The 19,645-nt window shown below is 45.4% G+C and overlaps 1 protein-coding gene across 2 annotated transcripts in view; it reads left to right on the top strand.

Moving 5' to 3' along the window:
* Nucleotides 1-15,153: 15,153 nt before the first annotated feature.
* RABGEF1 (RAB guanine nucleotide exchange factor 1) overlaps nucleotides 15,154-19,645 on the top strand; it is a 57,322-nt gene continuing 52,830 nt past the window's right edge. The window contains exon 1 of one of the 2 annotated variants that reach the window (XM_088477787.1): nucleotides 15,154-15,335. Coding sequence is in view for 1 of the 2 variants with exons in the window: in XM_088477786.1 (XP_088333912.1) it covers nucleotides 15,912-15,970 (59 nt within the window). In the remaining variant the exon portion in view is untranslated. Of the gene's footprint in view, nucleotides 15,336-15,701; nucleotides 15,971-19,645 lie in introns of those variants that run through there. The other variant, XM_088477786.1, reaches the window with a different exon arrangement.

Here is a 19,645-nt window from a genome sequence, read left to right as displayed (position 1 = left end):
CTCAGTGTCTCAACTGAATAACCCCATGAAAGTACTCTGCAGACCAACATTGAAGACCATGAATAGCAGGGCTCCCATTCGGGGGAGAATGCCAGGACTGGAGTCCCATTCCCAGGCAGAAGGGTGCCTGCCCGCTGTGGCACAATCAATCTCCCATGCTAAGCTTTGCCAGGATCAAAGATTGTGGATTGATTATGCTGTCTGCCACAGACTGAATGTATCGAGTGCTAAGCTTCTCATGAGCCTGCCAGAGTGGGACAGTGTATGCATGAAGCCAGCCCCTCAGCACCAGAGTGTGTCGGTTTTATGGGATTGTGTGATAGAGTGTGATCCTTACGAAGTTCAAACCTAGGCAAAAACCTAATCCTGGTCAAACTACACTACCATGCCAGTTTGGTGGAGCTAGGTACAAAATTCTGGCCGTGCATAAAGGACAAACAGACAGATAAACACACTTTCTCGCTTATATAGTTATTGACTCTACTCATAACTTGATACTTTTCTTCTCTACTCTTCAATCATGTATCCTTTTCAGTTCATCCTCCAACTGTTCACCTCTTCCCCATAGTAAGTTCTTGTGGGCAGGAACCTCCTCCCTCATGTTCTTTCCTTGATCACTTCACCAATGATCCTTTTCCTTGTATCCTTCTCCCCCGATTTCTGATGCCTGGCAGTTACTTCTGGAGTCCCAAGCGGTCAACTGGATAGTGGGGGACAGGTAATTCTGTGTTTAATTAATGTGCCAATTGCAGTGGAGAATGATTGAGACTCATCCTCCACAGTTTTAATGTATATGTGGAGTATGAGCCCCACTCGTCCTCCACAGCTAAGGCTGAAACCGTGCAGGAACTGCACTTTCTGCATGATTTAAGTAACCCTGCAATCATAGGCACTAGACCTGGGGCGACGACAGCCCCCAACATCTGAGAGAAGTGCCAGTTACATGCAGGGATTGAGCACAGGACACACTGGGAGCGATTCATGTTTTCGCTGGCGGCTTTTCAGTGCCGGGTGCCCTACGCAGCAATTCAGTTGTTGCTCCATTAGGGCGCGAACAGCCACCGATGCCGGCACTTCTGCTAACCTCCTCCTGAGAAGGTGAGCAGAAATTTACTGTAAGTCCTGGTTTTGGGTGCGCATGTGTACTTTAGATGGGTTTAGTGTTTTACAAGTTTAAACCCGGGCTGATTGGGCGCAACAATTAATGGGTGCACAAAACAAATGAATTGCAACATTGGGTGCCCATTAATTTTTACATCTTAAAAAACAATTGAATCGCCCCCATTAAGTGTGCAAGTACAGTACAGTGCATTGCTGGGTAAGTCACCACGAGACACCACAAAAAAATCAGAGAGGCATGTGCTGAGCTCTGATTGGTGGAGTTCATCACTCTTCTCTGACCCGTGGAGATCAGCAGCAACCTCGTGGGAGGGATGCATCTGAGTGAGGCAGTGCCTGCTGCTCGGTCTGTGTGATCTTTGCTGAATGCTGAGGAAGAATCATGGAGTCCCCTATAATGAACAGAAGCAGTGAGGTAATTACTATGTTGGATACACATTTACTCCTGTATGTAACTTGTCTGACCAATTAGAGGATAAAGTTTAGGGAAAACTGTTTGCATATTTGTTTATATTTGACCATATTTGCCAACTCACAATACTGTACTTACTACTGACATCTCTAGTACTGTTACAACTAAACAAAACCCACTTAAATGTGCACCTATTGTGATAGTCCCAATGTCTGTATTTGGGTGGAGTCTGACATGATTATAGTCACTATATGTGCTTGTACATGTCTGTACATAAGGCCTGATTCACCAGTGCTGATCGCAGATTCCCAATGTTCGGGAATCTGTGCAGACGCCAGATGGGTCTGCGAGGCCGCACACGAAAACTGGCAGCAGACTGTCAGTGATTGACAGTCTGCTGCCGTTTGTGGGCAGGGAGGTGGTGGCAATGCCCTCCGTTTCCCGAAACGGAGGCATGTCGCCGCCGTTGCAGGGCAGGGAAGAAGCCAAGATCTCCATTGGGTGATGGAGATTACCTGGCCTCCCTGTAAACCGCAGCGGCCGGCTATGGGACCCCGCAGATGGCCGTTGGTACGCAGATTAACCAATGCTGCATTGGACAACGCAGCTCAGTTAAGTAATGCACAGGAGGTGTGATGCCTCATGCTGCATTACCATCTCTGCAAGGATCGCAATTGCAAAGCTGCCTGCGTGCATACATCATATATCTATAGCCTGCGTGCAGCTTTGCAGTTATGATCCTTACAGAATCAGGCACAGTGTGCAGCCAGATGGAGCAAAGGAGCTCATTCAGACCCGCTCGCTAGATGCCTTCGCTCGCACCCAGCGTATGCAAATCGTGCGCACGTCCAACAAGGCAGGCGATCGTACGGCAAGGCATTAGCACACCCACTATGTCTTGGCTTGCGATCACTTTGTGTATGCAGACGCCCACCAGCCATTCATAAGATGCCCACTTGCACACGTCATCTCCTGGAAGTGCATGAAAACATTGGTACATCGAGCACCATCAGATGCGATTGCAGCGCTTGAGGTTGACTATACCCTGCCGCAACCACAACGATCACTTCAGTGTGCAATTCAAGCAGGTAACTTGTACTATGACGCTGCCTGTTAATTCTGCACTCCTTTGTAACGGCGTTGAGAAACTCAGGCACGCCTGCGTTCGCAGCTACACTCCCCCGTTTCTAGTGGCCTGCCCCTGTTACCACCCACAAACGGCCTCTCCTGTCACTCATTCAGCTGGGCTGTCTACGCTGGGCAAGCGAACGTTTCCCGACCTTTCACAGTGGTTTGTGGACGCACATTGCAACACATGCGCAGATTGCAAATACCGGCCATCTATGAGCGAACGCATCCTAGCGAGCGGGTCTGAATCAGCTGCAACGTTTGCGTGTTTGATATGTATATATTTTTTCAACCTTTAATTTTTTCTTGTTTTACACCTTCAGATTATTTGCAATGGTGTGTGTATAGTACGTGGAATAACAGGGTGCATATTAGGTGCGAGGAGGGTCCTGCAAGCCGTTCTCACAGCGAACTTGCACTGCACATTCCATTTGTAATCCAATTCCAGGTATGGTGAGATGTAAATGATGTGGGACAGGTATGTGGAGGTGTAAATGATGTGGGACAGGTACAGTGTGTGGAGGTGTAAATGATGTGGGACAGGTATGTGGAGGTGTAAGTGATGTGGGACAGGAATGGTGAGGTGTAAATGATGTGGGACAGGTATGTGGAGGTGTAAGTGATGTGGGACAGGTACAGTGTGTGGAGGTGTAAATTACGTGGGACAGGTATGGTGAGGTGTAAATGATGTGGGACAGGTATGGTGAGGTGTAAGCGATGTGGGACAGGAATGGTGAGGTGTAAATGATGTGGGACAGGTATGGTGAGATGTAAATGATGTGGGACAGGTACAGTGTGTGGAGGTGTAAATGATGTGGGAGGTATGTGGAGGTGTAAATGATGTGGGACAGGAATGGTGAGGTGTAAATGATGTGGGACAGGTACAGTGTGTGGAGGTGTAAATGATGTGGGACAGGAATGGTGAGGTGTAAATTATGTGGGACAGGTATGTGGGTGTGTAAATGATGTGAGACAGGTACAGTGTGTGGAGGTGTAAATGATGTGGGACAGGTATGTGGAGGTGTAAGTGATGTGGGACAGGAATGGTGAGGTGTAAATGACGTGGGACAGGTATGTGGAGGTGTAAATGATGTGGGACAGGAATGGTGAGGTGTAAATGATTTGTGACAGGTACAGTGTGTGGAGGTGTAAATGATGTGGAACAGGTACAGTGTGTGGAGGTGTAAATGATGTGGGAAAGGAATGGTGAGGTGTAAATGATGTGGGACAGGTATGTAGGTGTGTAAATGATGTGAGACAGGTACAGTGTGTGGAGGTGTAAATGATGTGGGACAGGTATGGCGAGATGTAAATGATGTAGGACAGGTATGTGGAGATGTAAACTGTGTGGGACAGGTATGTGGGGGTGTTGTAATGATAGTTGAGGGGTTTTTGAACTTGCAGATGAGAGGTTAAAGTGTTTGTTTCAACTTTTTACAAACTTGTATAAAAACACTGCAAATTTACTATACAGACACTTTTCGGGATCTCAAAATGCTGGAATGACTTTAATTTGCTGAAAAGCACTTGCTCACTATCATTTTTAAACCACTGATAAAAAGTGGACAAATCAGCCATTTGACACCTTTTAAAAACCTCCAGTACTTTCCTTATGGCCACTATAAGCCTTCTATATGGTCCGGCTATCTCAGTTGTCACTTTTTTAGGGTCCAGGAAGGTTTCCCCACTTTTACATGCACTTCTCACAGGTTGCATTTTGCAGAAAAGCCGCACACACTCGCTGCGAGTAACAGAAATTGGCATTTCTAATTGGAACTCACATCTCTCGGGTGTGCATTCGTGAGATGTCTGCGAGTTTCATGAAACAAACTCGCATTTGTAAACTCGTACCTAATAGGATTGAGCCCAGTGTTTGTTCTATGGCTAATTGTGTGACACTGCTGCAGAGAGGGGAGTGTGCAGGGTATATAAGTGGAAGACCCTAGTCATGGACTGCACTATGCACTGTAATATAGCATGCCCATGCTGCATCATTACCCAGTACATGTCTGCACTTACTAGGGTTTAAATTAGGGGTGAGGTTATTTAATTTGTTTTGGAAAATAATTTTTGCAGACACAAATTGGAGGGGAGCGATGCCCAAACTGGAATCTTGCTTAGGGCTCTATGGGGTCTTAATCGGGCTCTGATGCAGGGATGGACATAACACACAGGTGTTATTATTAGACTGCCTTTCATTGATTGGTCCGGTTTAATGAAGTTAGGAAAGCAGCCGGCTTTGCATTGCATGTTGGTCTTTGTAGTACTAGAACGCTCAGTGCGCAGTAGCAATAAGCTCCTTAACCTACGCCAAACTACATCTCCCAGCAGCACGCAGGTAACAGCTCTCCTGTTCCCGAAGCTGCGTGGTAGCTCTGTGCCAGTGTTGTGTCTGTGTGCGAGGAGACTGGGAGAGAGCAGTGATGTCCACACAGAGGCCCAATCAGCAAAAGCAAAGACTCCCTCAGGCTATCTGATCTCTGTCATCAGGTAGGTGTTGTGGCGGGTTACTCCAGCTGCCCCTTAACAAAATTATATATTGACCCCCCCCCCAGCCTAAAAACATTGTGGCGCCCCTGGAGGTAGACATATATGTTAAACATGTTAGGTTAAGTTTATGTTAGGGCAGCGGTTCCCAAACTGGGTGCCGTGGGGCACTTTAAGGGGTTCCACGGGTTGGTGTTCCAGAACCAAATAAAATTATTTATGGTCAATGTGATAAACAAAACCAGTGATAGTGGCTGCCAATCATAAAATGTGCGGACAAATAGAGGCATAACCCTGTCTACCACCACATAACTAATCCTAAGAAATATTTGGCCTAAAGGCCCCCATACATCAGCAATCTAAAAACCACAATTGAACAATTTGAAGATTTATTGCCCGATTTTAAGATTTTCCAATCTAGCAATCTGCGCCCATACATTACAGATCTTTTTCAGTGATTTGTAGATCGATTGCAGCAAACATAAATCTTCTAATCTTGAAAGGACCATCATTTTACTAGTAACGGTCTGCAGATCTGCTGATCATGTCCATACACTAGCAATCTACAGCCCCAATCCATCTGTGAAATCCAACATGTTTGTCAACCTGATTTACCAATTCCAATCACTTTTTGGTTGCAATCTGCGATCTGTGAAGCCCATGCATTGCAGTTTTTATAAACAATCGATTGCAGAATTGCCACAATTGATTGCTGATGTATGGGGGCCTTTAGCTGTAGGATTTACAGTATTATGTAGTGAATCTGTTATAAACCCGCTTTTTCTACAGTATGTCAACAGTACCAGATTTTTTGATCAGCCTGTTGCAGGTGTTTCAGCAATTTCCATAATTTTCACAATGCAGAGTTTATTGAACTATATATGAGATTCAGTGGGACCAGTGTTTTTTTTATTAATACAATTCTACTTTTTATTCATAAAGATAATATAAAGAAGGTTTCATTGTCTTTTTTTTACAAAAATATATAGTAGCAAAGTTTATTGACAAAAACAAATACAAACAGGAACTGGTTGTCAGCATTATGTAATTTGCAGTTTTTTACAGAACTGAACTAAAGCACTGCCCACTGTAAGACACCTGTCTTGCTGCAGACTCACTTATACCCCTTTCAGACAGAAAAAAAATTACTGGTCAAACATTTCTACCCGGTAATTTGCTGATCAACACAGGTCCTTTTTCTGTCTGAAAGGGTCAACCCGGGTCAAAAATCCTGGGACTTGAACCGAGGAATTTACCAGGGTTGGAGACCCGGGAATTTCGAACCAGGTTGACCCTTTTAGACAGAAGAAATACCCATGTTAATCAGCAAATTACCAGGTTGAAATGTTTGACCCGGTAATTTGCTCTTCTGTCTGAAGGGGGTACAGGCAGGGACTGGCAAAACAACCCGGCACGCCAAGCCCTGGTAAAAGCCGGGATTTCATCTTTTTCCTGTCTGAAAGTGGTATTAGTAGTGAAGCAGCTTTTTCTTGGGTGTTCGGTCTTGAATCACATCAAGTTATAATAATACTAAAATGGACTCCTCTAAAGACATACAGTCAGGTGCATAAATATTGGGACATTGACAGAATTTTCATATTTTGGCCTCTATTCACCACCACAATTGCTTTGAAATGAAACAAACAAGATGTGCTTTAACTGCAGACTTTCAGATTTAATTTGAGGGTAATTACATCCAAATCAGGTGAACGGTGTAGCAATTACAACGGTTTCTACATGTGCCTCCCACTTTTTAAGGGGCCAAAAGTAATGGGTCTATCAACTCAAAAGCTATGTCATGGACAGGTGTGGGCTATTCCCTCGTTATTTCATTATCAATTAAGAAGGTAAAAGTTCTGGAGTTGATTCTAGGTGTGACATTTGCATTTGGAATCAGTTGCTGTCGACTCTCAATATGAGATCCAAAGAGCTGTCACTATCAGTGAAGCAAGCCATCATTAGGCTGAAAAATCAAAACAAACCCATCAGAGAGATAGCAAAAACATTAGGTGTGGCCAAATCAACTGTTTGGAACATTCTTAAAAAGAAAGAACGCACCGGAGAGCTCAGCAACACCAAAAGACCCGGAAGACCCCGGAAAACAACTGTGGTGGATGACAGAAGAGTTATTTCCCTGGTGAAGAAAAACCCCTTCACAACAGTTGGCCAAATCAAGAAACCTCTCCAGGAGTTAGGTGTATATGTGTCAAAGTCAACAATCAAGAGAAGACTTCACAAGAGTGAATATAGAGGGTTCACCACAAGATGTAAAGCATTGGTGAGCCACAAAAACAGGAAGACCAGATTAGAGTTTGCCAAACAACATCTAAAAAAGCCATTACAGTTCTGGAACAACATCCTATGGACAGATGAGACAAAGATCAACTTGTACCAGAGTGATGGGAAGAGAAGAGTATGGAGAAGGAAAGGAACTGCTCATGGTCCAAAACAAACCACCTCATCAGTGAAGCATGGTGGTGGTAGTGTCATGGCGTGGGCATGTATGGCTGCCAATGGAACTGGTTCCCTTGTATTTATTGATGATGTGACTGTTGACAAAAGCTGCAGAATGAATTCTGAAGTGTTTCGGGCAATATTATATGCTCATATTCAGTCAAATGCTTCAGAACTCATTGGATGGCGTTTCACAGTGCAGATGGACAATGACCCGAAGCATACTGCAAAAGCAACCAAAGGGTTTTTTAAGGCTAAAAAGTGGAATGTTATGCAATGGCCAAGTCAATCCCCTGACCTGAATCCGATTGATCATGCATTTCACTTGATGAAGACAAAACTGAAGGGAAACTGCCCAAGACCAAGCAGGAACTGAAGACATTTGCAGTGGAGGCCTGGCAGAGGATCACCAGGGATGAAACCCAGCGTCTGGTGATGTCTATGTGTTCCAGACTTCAGGCTGTAATTGCCTGCAAAGGATTTGCGACAAAGTATTAAAAAGTGAAAGTTAGATTTAGGATTGTTTAGTTTGTCCCATTACTTTTGGCCCCTTAAAAAGTTTAATTCTTGCACCGTTCACCTGATTTGAATGTAATTACCCTCAAATTAAATCTGAAAGTCTGCAGTTAAAGCACATCTTGTTTCTTTCAATTCAAAGCGACAGAATTTTCATATTCTGGCCTCTATTCACCACGAATAGAGGCCAAAATATGAAAATTCTGTCAATGTCCCAATATTTATGCACCTGACTGTATATAGAAGAATCTATTATTAAAAGTGTGAAAGAAGAACATCCTTAATTCCATGCTGAAGGTCTAGAGGAAGTGCAAGTTTATGATGAAATGGATGGCTCCGATAGCGATAGCACAGAGGAATCTGCTTCCCTAAGTGTGGAAGAAGAACAGCAAATTGAACTGCAGGATGTAGAGCTAGAGGAACAACAACCTGCTAATAATGGAATCATAGAGGAATTTATGACCAAATGTGTGGGAAAACAACTAACTATGGATTACCAATATTGTTTAAGAGAGCTGACATATCCAGCAGATGAATACGAATTTCTAATGGTGACCAAAGAGAATGATACATTAGAATTCGTTATGTTTGATGGGACAATTTACAATAGTTGGAACCATGAAAATGTAGTTGGAGGAAAATGTAGATGGAGTATGCTTCAATATTGACACACAATGAAAGGCCGCAAAGTGATACCACTGGCTTAGGTGACCCTATAGGATACCTGGTGGAAAACAGGAAGAGCGACAACAGCAGCTTGGTTGCAGAGACAAATGACAAGCTGGAGGAAGCCATAGAACCTGCTCCAATGAGGATACAGTAGAAGCGCTAGAACAGCGTAAAAAAGACTTAAAAGCTGAAATAAAAAAGCAGACTTCAAAGAACTGCAGTAGCAAAACATCAATAAGAGACTCCAGAAAGGGATTGTGTGCTTTTAGTGGCGCAGCATAATCAGAACATCGGTAATATATATGTATTTCGCAGGCGTAACAGGGTCATCATGCCTGTTGCATTGTGTTGGGGGGTGAGCACCAAAATCTTACAATAACAGACAGCCTGAAAACTCACTGCTGTCACCAGGTCCCAGAGCAGTCACCAACACCCAGCGCTGCCTGCAAATTTTCATCTCTGTCTCCAGCTCCCAGCACTGTCACCAACATGCAGCGCAGCCTGCAAACCTAACTGCAGTCACTATGGTCCCAGTGCTGTCTCCAGCTCCCAGCGCTGCCTGCAAAACTCACTTCTGTCTCCAGCTCCCAGCACTGTCTCCAGCTCCCAGCACTGTCTGCAGCACGTAATGCCGTCACCAACGGGTACGGTATGAAATCCCGGCTGTCGGTATGCTGCTGGTCAGAATACCGACAACGGCATCCCGAGAGCCAGAATCCCAATACCCATAGGAACTAATTGTAAGTGTTTTCCTAACCCCTACCCTAATCTTCCCCCCCCCCCTAGTGCCTAAACTTAACCTCCCCGCACCCTATCACTCCCTCCCCGGTGCCTAACGACACACCCTAACCTCCCCCTAACACCCCGATACTTACCTTCGGGATCCCGACCTGTCAGGATTTTTGTGCCGGTATTTAGACTGTCGGCATCCTGTTCGCCGGGATGGCGACTACATCCCATCCCGAACACCCAGCGCAGTCTACAAAACTAATTCTTGTTTCAGCTCCCAGCACTGTCATCCACACCCAGCGCTGCCTGAGGTTTAGTCACCCATTTAAATGTAAATAAATAAAAACATATGGTATAGTAAATCAAGCTATTCCAGTGATTTTTTTTTTTTTTTCAATACAAATCTATAATCTAATAAAGCATGCAGGGGATGATAATGCGAGGTATAAAAATATTGGCAAGTATGATGTACAGCTGTCAGTTGAAGACTAAAGGGTCCTATCCATTAGACAACTTTTTTAACAATCCGACCAGGAGGTTTTGGTCGGATTGTTCAGAAAGTCGTCTAATGGATAGCTGGCAAGGACCAGCGATGCGCGTGCACGCTGGGTCCTTGCCGACCCCGACTATCTGTGGAATATGCTCATCACCACCTGTTCACAGATAGGTCGGTCTCGTGCGCTGAATGACGTTCAGTGAACGCCGTTCACCCGGCGACCTGAAGGACTGAATGCTAGACGTTCAGTTTTTCAATTCGCCTAATGGATAGGCCCCTTAAGTGTACTGTATTTGTATCTAGTATCAGTAAGTAATAATCAAAATTGTAATATGTAAAGGTGCTAGAAATGTTAACTTAATTAAAAAATGGCATCTCATTGACTGCTATGCTGTGGTTTTATATATTCCACTAAGACTGCAAATATTCTACTGCTCACTACCCCTTATTACAGGGATCGACAAATCCCGGGGGCCAGGTCGCCATGGCTACCAGATTTTCCTGCCTGGCTACTAGATTTTACAGTGAGGGAGGAAGCAGATCCTCATCAGCTCCGGCGGAGATTCGTGCCTATAGTATTGCGGTGTTCATATCATGCACAGGAGTGCATGTGCTGAGTGTCGCCTGCGGTGACTGCTGTGCCTGTGTCCATCCCGGCCCTCACTGACGGCTCCTCTCCATCCTGGCCTGCTCTGATCCCTGCGGTCTGTCCCAGTCTACGCTGATCCGCCTGTACGTCCCGGCTGACTACCGTCTCCCATCTCCGGCTGCATAGAGCCCTCCGGTAATAGGGTCTATGCGTGGCCAGGGATTGCGGAGCGGCTTCAGAGGGATAGTGGTGTGACCACGAGGGGGGGTTTGTTGTACTTTCTGGCACAATTATTTTATGTGAAATGTGGTCCTTTATTACTGAAGGGTGGAGCAGGGGAGCTGTGCAGAGCAGTGAGGGGGCCTCCATTTTATTGTATCCATTCAACTGCAACCATTTTGTGGACTAGTATAGTGTGTATAACAGTTGCATAACACACAGAGCTGTGCTCCTTACTCACTCCTGTAATTTTTTTGTGGGGGACAGTGGTCTGGCTCCTACACTTTCATCCTGGCTCCTAGATTTTAGAAAAATTTGTCAAGCCCTGCCTTATTAACATAATGCAAATGTACAGTAACCTGTTAGGATAAGCTTTGATTCATTTAAGTTCTCAATTTGCACCCGATGAGCATCTCAAATCGATTTAAGGAGGTGCTTAAATCGGGATGTAGTTATGTGCGGCCGCCGGTCACAGTCCCAACAACGGAATGCAGAACGACGCGGGCCCAAACGAGGTAAGTATGGGCGCCTGTCCTCTTAGCCGCGGGTGGGGGGGGGAGGGTTAGGTTTAGGGCACCCCGAGGGGATTTAGGGTTAGGCACCCCATCGGGGAGGGTTAGGCTAGGGGAAGGGGGGGTTAGGCACCCCCAGGGAGGGAGGTTAGGGTGCGAGGAGGGGGGGGGGTTTAGGCACTAACGGGGGGAGGTTAGGGTTAGGTACCCCTAAAGGAGAGTTGGGGGGGTAGAAGGGAGGGTTAGCTGTACTGTCGGGATTTCCTTCTTTTGGCCAGCCGCTGTCAGGATTTGCCGCCAGCAATACAATACCATTCTGCTTAAATCATACTTGCGTGCTCTCCTGGAATGTCTGACTCATGACTTTGCTGGCCATCAAGTTTGGTTATGGTGGTACAGCAATTTGTTATTAAACATACTATATTATTCTATATTTTTTATTCACAGCCAGTCCATAATCACACAAGGTGGCTTATTTATTAAGCTGAGAAAAGCCCTTTTCCTTACACTGGACACAAGGCTTTTCTTTTCTTATATTTATGTAAGGGTTCTCATTTATTTAAAACCACTTACTTGTCCCCATAGGAGGACAATGGTGATGCATGTACAGATGTGCCCTCATAGACTTAGCGTCCATACACCATATGGCACAAGACGCCTGGCGTGACTAAAAGGATGAACGCAGGAGACATATCTCCTAGGTTAGGCTAACGCTACAGACTGCAGTCCCCATACTTCTCATTGGGGAGTACGTCTTACCTAACTTACCAAGCTGCTCTGTTTCTATAGGGGGAACATCTATGCTCCTCCTGGCCATCAGAAAATGATACTGGCCTTGTGGTTCAGCATGTGCAGTGTCAGAACTAGCAGTAAAGTAATAGCCCCCCGTGGGGTCGTCCGTCGCTTCACCTGATCTTTCTACATGTGCAAAAGATCAGGCGAATTTACTTGTATTTATTGATGACGTGACTGCTGAGAAAAGCAGCAGAATGAATTCTTAAGTGTTTCGGGCAATATTATATGCTCATATTCAGTCAAATGCTTCAGAACTCATTGGACGGCGCTTCACAGTGCAGATGGACAATGACCCGAAGCATACTGCAAAAGCAACCAAAGAGTTTTTTAAGTCTAAAAAGTGGAATGTTATGCAATGGCCAAGTCAATCCCCTGACCTGAATCCGATTGAGCATGGATTTCACTTGATGAAGACAAAACAGAAGGGAAAATGCCCCAAGAACAAGCAGGAACTGAAGACATTTGCAGTAGAAGCCTGGCAGAGCATCACCAGGGATGAAACCCAGCGTCTGGTGATGTCTATGCGTTCCAGACTTCAGGCTGTAATTGCCTGCAAAGGATTTGCAACAAAGTATTAAAAAGTGAAAGTTAGATTTAGGATTGTTTAGTTTGTCCCATTACTTTTGGCCCCTTAAAAAGTGGGAGGCACATATAGAAACCGTTGCAATTCCTACACCGTTCACCTGATTTGGATGTAATTACCCTCAAATTAAATCTGAAAGTCTGCAGTTAAATCACATCTTGTTTGTTTCATTTCAAAGTCATTGTGGTGGTGAATAGAGGCCAAAATCTGAAAATTCTGCCAATGTCCCAATATTTATGCACCTGACTGTATGTTTACTATGCAGGACAGTGCTGTTGTTGTCTTCTTGAAGTATGTCCCATACGCATGCTGCTGCTATGCAGATAGTAATTAATCTACCTCATCCTTACATGCCGTATTTTGATCTCCATTAAAAAAAGACTTACCCCAATAATTATGTATTCAACTTGCTGCAAGTTGCAGCGGTGAATACTTAACTACCGGAGCTGTCCCAGTGATCTCTTACACACTGCATAATACGGTGACTGACCACCCGATACAGTATGTCGTTCACCGGCACCATTGACCTTGCAGGCATCGGCAGCTGGGTCGCTTCATCGTCCCTGCATGCATGGACAACGGGGATGCACAAAGTGGGTACACATTAAACAATGTGCCCGATATATCAGCCCGATCCATGGGATTGGGCAGGCATATCGTCTAGTGTGTAGTACCCACCTTTACACTACCCCGGCCAACCCAGCTGACTGCAGCTGTGACCTGAGGTCTTACAGTGCAGAGGCGGACTTCCTTCCCATAGGAAAGATCGGGCCTCCAGGAATCAACGCCATTGGAAGAGATTGTTGCTTCTCACAAGTAAACTAAAATTTGCTGAATACTAGGCGTCCTAATAATAATGGGCTTGTTACAGAAAACATGCGGAAACTAGCATTTCCACATGTGTAAAAGGTCTATAAGGGATAATGAATAGGCCCCAAAACACCTTTTCCGTTTTTAAAGTTAAAGTCTGCCTTAAATGTGTATGCAGCGTCAATAATATAATACCAGTGTAGAACCTTTAGCAAAAGGCACAAGACATTATAAACTTAAGTGAAAACTGCTTTAGAAGTAATCAGAGTGCTCTCTCATAGATAAATAACACAGTCATTTCATGTACACAAAATGCTGCTTATTGTAACATACCTCCATATTAAATTGTGTTTAGAGCCTATGACAACTCAGTGGGATGAAAGCCATTCATATAAAAATCACCTTCACTGTACCTCCACTATGAACACATGCACATCTTCAAAGAAGTAGTTTAACCCTTACTGCCCTGATCCAGTGTTGCGATTGTGGCTTTTTTTTATCTTAAAGGCTACAGCTAAGAAGGCAGATTAATTATTAATTTACTACAGTGGCTAGAGATGTGGGATGAACATTTATAGAAATATGGCAAGACACAGTGAACAATAATTTCTTCTTTAATAACTCAAACTACTCTAGCACTCAAGGACAGGTAGACAATATGGGGCCTGATTCAGAGACAGTCGCAAATGGCGTTGCAGCTGCGATCCCATACGCAACAGATGTGCAAAAATTTGCAAATGTAGCAGCCTCCAGGATTTTACTGAGACGCCCACAGTCGGCATCTCGGATCCACCGCTTGTGCATGAAGATGCAACAATCGGACACACATTGAACGTCCGAGTAATCCTATGGTCGCGCAGAATGGCTGTAGGAAGAAGGACACCAGAGCCATTTTTAACTGTGTAGGGGATCGCAGTCACAAGATGTGACACGCCATTGCCATCCTGTCTGTCATTTACTTTGCAGAAAAATCCTCACTACGATCACAGGACCATTGTGACACATGCGCAGTGTGACATATATGCATGCGCAGTAGAAAAAGATCAGCCATTTGCAAAAACATTGGCATTGCGACAGTCTCTGAATCAGTCGCAACCCTTTTACAAAATAGACATTATTTTTGTTATAGCTCCACTATAAAATGGGTGGAAGGTAGGAGCTAGCTATGCCCTCCGTGAAGTTAGCCAGACCTCACGGCACAGGCCACACATCCTGTGCAAACCACACCGCTAGTTATGCGCCAACATCAATAGTCACACCGCACAGTGCTGGTCACACCACCGGTAGCAGCACACAATAGGCCCTAAATAAATGTCAGCTCCAGGCCCATTTGGACCTTAATCTGGCACTGATCGTCCCGTGTGTAGACACCTTTACACTAAACTAAACCACAAGTTGCTCAAGCCTACAAATAAACGTACACCTGTTACCAAAGTATTACAGAGAAGGCAACTTGGCAGAGGAGGGCACCAAGCGCTCCATTACGTCTTGCAGCTCCGATGCTGTTGTCAGCCTTATAGCTGTTCTCCCCACAGTGTGTGATATTAATACGGAACGATTCAGCCTGCAATGTCTCCCAGTAGGAAATGACAGCCGCACAGTGCAAGTTACCAGGAGGCTCATCCTGACCCGTCAGTCACTCTTTGCCTGCTGCGTGCGCACACCCGGAAGTGAGCTGCCAGGAGAGAGAGAGGCCGGAGCTTATCCTGCTGGCGCCGTGTGACGTCACCGCGCCCGGCCTGTGTGTTGCTCCTGTACTGCTCCGGGGTGAGTGAGGAGGAGACCTCCAGGGAACAGAGAGCCTGCGGCCGGGGAAGGTGAGCAGCGGGCCTATGATCTAGCTTGGGGTTACTGAGGGCTGGTGCATCATCTAGGGGCTGGTGCAGCTGTGATCTCATCTTGTTATCACCGTGAGTCAACGGCGACCTCGCTGTCCTCAATGTATAGTCAGTGCCCATATAAACTGACAGCATCTCTGGGTATCCCCAATACAGTAGTGCCCATGTTTACTTACCTCACCTAGAGGTTATTCGCAATATATAGCATATTCCCTCTTAATGTATGATTGCCATCACCTGTGTTGGGCTAAGTAATTGATAAGAAAGGTGTTTCAACACAGCTGATGACAATCATTAATTAATGATGACAGTATTTTGTCCCTCCTCATGTTAGGAGGTATGATATAGCCACTGACAGCACCTCCAGGGTATCCCCATTGTATAGTCCATGCCCATGAATACACCACTCTTCAGTCAGTGCACAGCTGTAATTCCTCTTACCCTGCATTTGTGTCAGCTTCTCCCTTATAGTCACAGCGCCCTACTATACCAAATCCTCCTTACCACGTTACTGACTCCATCTCTTGCACTATCATTGTTATATAATATTCTCCCATGATAAAAAATTCCATAGAAAGCAGCACTGGGTGCTTATACGGTTTCTGGAGTGTACTGTAAGTATTCTAAACTTGTAATAATATTACAATGTGAACCTGTATACTGAAATATGAAACTTTTTTTTTAAGCTCCCATGATACACCTCCTTTTTACTGACAACCACTTCAGTGTAGCGTTCCCAATATAAAGCCAGTGCCTCTATACTAACAGGGCTTTGCCAGTAAGTGCCATGCTATACTGTCAAACTCTGGACTATACCTGCTAACAAAAGCACTTTACAGAGGCTGGGATTAAGCAATCGGGAAGCCGGCGGTCGGCATTGCGTCCACCGGCTTCCCTACTGCTTCCCTTACAGAGAGTCAGTGTTATGGTGCATTCACACGGTCAGATTTTCTGTCAGATCTGAACGATAACGATTTTAAAAATTGTTCAAACGTTCATATGAAAGAAAATCTGACATGTGAGCCTGCAACGATGCGCGTTCTCGCTTGTCAGATAACGATATCTGATGTGTTTGCAGTCAAATTTGGACAATTCCATTCATTTTAATACAGTCTAAAATCGTTCAAATCGTTGGTAAAATTATTCAAATCGTGAAATCATTCATCTGACATATCTGACCGTGCATTCACCATTATTAATTTACTGACAACTTCCAGCTATAGTGGCAGCCCCTCCAAGGTCTACCTGAAACTGGGTACACACTAGACGATATGTCGTCCGATCCTGTGGTTTGGGCCGACATATCTGGCACATTGTCTAGTGTGTACCCACTATGCGCCCTCCCACGGGTCGTTCATCTGGGTCGTTCCGTCAGCCTGCATGCACGCCCAATGAAGCGACCCAGCTGTCAACGCCAGCAAGGTCAATGGTGCCGATGAACAATATATCGAGTGGCCATTCACCGGATTGTGCAGTGTGTACCAACCGCCTGATATATTGTTCATCTGCACCATAGGGCGTCGCATTGACAGTTTGCTAAGTGTGTACCCAGCCTGTGGTTCTCAAACTAGTCATTACTACTGACACATTTTTAAAGATCCACAGGTGGAACAAATTATTTCACTTGTGATTCTATGAGGTTTGAGAACTTATGGCTTGAGACAGTGGTTCTCAAACTCAGGGGGTCATTCAGACCCGCTCGCGAGCGCAGGACGCTCGCAAGCGGGACGAAGTTACCCCAATGCGCATGCGCACGACGGAGGGAGCTCCGTCGTGCGCATGCGCGAGACCTGGACAGTGACAGCCAAGCTGTCGCTCCGGGTCTCGCACCAAAGGGGGCGTGCTGTCGATGGTGACTGACAGCATGCCCCCTTTGGTGGGCGTGCCGGGGGCGTGGCTGCCAGACGGAGGCGTTCCCATGGGAACGCCTACCGTCTGGGTCCGGCCCCACTGACATCGCTAGTGATGTCAGTGGGAGTGATTTTGGCTCTGATAGAGCCAAAATCACTCCAGGGCTTTCGGTCACCGAGACCCTACTGCAGGGTCTTGTCGCAAGCCCGATGGTCGCGATGGTCTTGACCATTGCGACCATCTTTTTGGCCGCTCGCATATGCTGTGGGTGGAGGCCGCTCCATTTTTAGGTAGGAGGGCACTGATTCAGAGCGAGCGCTCTGGTCAGAGCGTCCGGCTCTGAATCAGGCCCTCAGTCCACGAGACCCCACACAGGTCACGTATTCCAGGTCACCCAGCAGCTACACAGGTGTATTCATTACTGACACATTTTAAAAGATCCACAGATGGAGCTAATTATTTCCCTTGTGATTCTGTGAGGGAACCTAGAAAACATGCATTGTTTGGGGTCCTGAGGACAGAGTTTGAGAACCGGTGGCTTAAGATGTACCCCTCTTGATTATCCCTAGCACACATCCAAACTCCACTATACAGTCAGCCACTTCCCAGATATCTCCATTATTTAGATGGCACTTTGCCGAACGGACACTCCATCCTCTGTACCTCCAATGTACATACATGTAGCACATATATTGACATTCAGTCCCAGCTATCCGGAATATACATCAAACGCCACAGTGTACAGAAATGCACTTCCCCAATACTCAGCACCTGCTATACTGACTTTACACTCTTGAATTAACCACAGGAAGTGCTATTTTAGGAGCTTTGATTTGGTCAGACTATTTTTGTTGTGAGTGGTTGCAATTAACTTGTGACTTTAAGGTCATACTTTGCTGTGATCAGTTATTTCCTGGCCATCCTCAGATTAAATAGTATCTGTTCATCGCAGCTTTCATATACTGAATGTGTACTACCTGATGGGAGCATTGCTGACCTGACAGATTCTAGAAGCGGACAGTTGCACAAGGTCCTGGATAGGGACACATGCTGAAACCTCTGTCTGTGCATGCACCACTGTTACAGATGGGTCCACATACATCTAGCCTCCTTGCGTGTTAAACAGCCCTACTAGTCGCGCCATTCCGTGGCGTGACTCTGTAGCGCTGAGCGTCTTTTTGTGTACCTTTTTACCTTCAAATGCGTCTTATTCGCACAACGATATGACTAGATGGCATGGGCAGCTTCTGCTGATTAAAATTATATGCAACATGCCTAAGTTCTGTGAATGAGATAAGAATGTCCATGCTTGGTGTTCACGCTAGGCTGTTTTAGCAGGGTGCTTCGCACTGCCAAAATTTTAAAGGGCAAAATGCGCCCTGCCCTTTTGGCGGAGTCCTGCTAAAACAGGCTGGCGGCGCCCTTCTAAAACAGGCTGTTCGCTGTCGTTCTGTCACTGCGTGAATAGATGCTGCTTGCGTGTGCACTGCATCTATTCACATTAAGGAAGAGCTTGGGTAAACCCAGCAGCTCCGTAAGTGCTGGGCACGTCTTTGGTACGCATATAGACTCCCTGTCGGCACCCCCAGTTCCCTGCCCTTCCTGCACTCTAGCGTGTGCGTGTGTGTGTGTGTGTGTGTGTGTGTGTGTGTGTGTGTGTGTGTGTATGTATATATATATATATATATATATTATGATCACTCACCCACGCGCACACACTAAAACTCACTCTGTGACACATTGTCATGTCTTCATATATGTCTTCCATACCTTGGGCACATTAACATTAAAATAAAGGTGACCACAATCAGTTTTCGAGAGCATCCACATATGGTTTGTAGCCACTGAACTCTCTTTTTGTGACCTGTTGAAGCTTATGCATTAAAGGTACCCAGATAAACCTAATTTTCTATACTCACACGTTTGCACATTAAATTAGGCTTTGTGTCTACAGGTGAGTACACTACACTATATTGCTCTCGTTTTTTTTCTATTTTTGTGATGCTGTTTCGGGAACACACTTTAAAATCCTGTGGCTGACCATAGTTTTTTTTTCCTGATTTGTGTTACACATACTGTATATTGTAAAAAGTGAGCTCAAATGGGTTTGGGGTAGAAGGAGGAAAATATATGCACATCTGCCCTTGTGTAACTATAGTTTACCGACTAATGCTGGGCATACACTGTCAGATAAAATGTCTCTTAGTAGATATCATGGCCATATACTGTGAGATATTTCTCAGTGTGTAACCACACGATATCTGGCTTCATCCACTATTTTGTGGTCTGCCGCAGCTACACACTATGGGGAGAATTTACGAAGCAGCAGCTTCTGTAAGCCGCTGCTTCCCGGCAGGTTGCGGGTCTATATTTAAAACTGCACCCGCAGTCAGTGTTAAGCCTGGCGTGCTTAACACTGACTGCAGGTGCCGTTTTAA

The sequence above is a fragment of the Taudactylus pleione genome, unplaced genomic scaffold (genome assembly GCF_031769625.1).
Source record: "Taudactylus pleione unplaced genomic scaffold, aTauple2 ptg000203l, whole genome shotgun sequence".
Classification (NCBI taxonomy): Eukaryota; Metazoa; Chordata; class Amphibia; order Anura; family Myobatrachidae; genus Taudactylus; species Taudactylus pleione.
The sequence above is the reverse complement of the archived record's forward strand: the minus strand, read 5'-3'. Positions and strand labels throughout refer to the sequence as shown.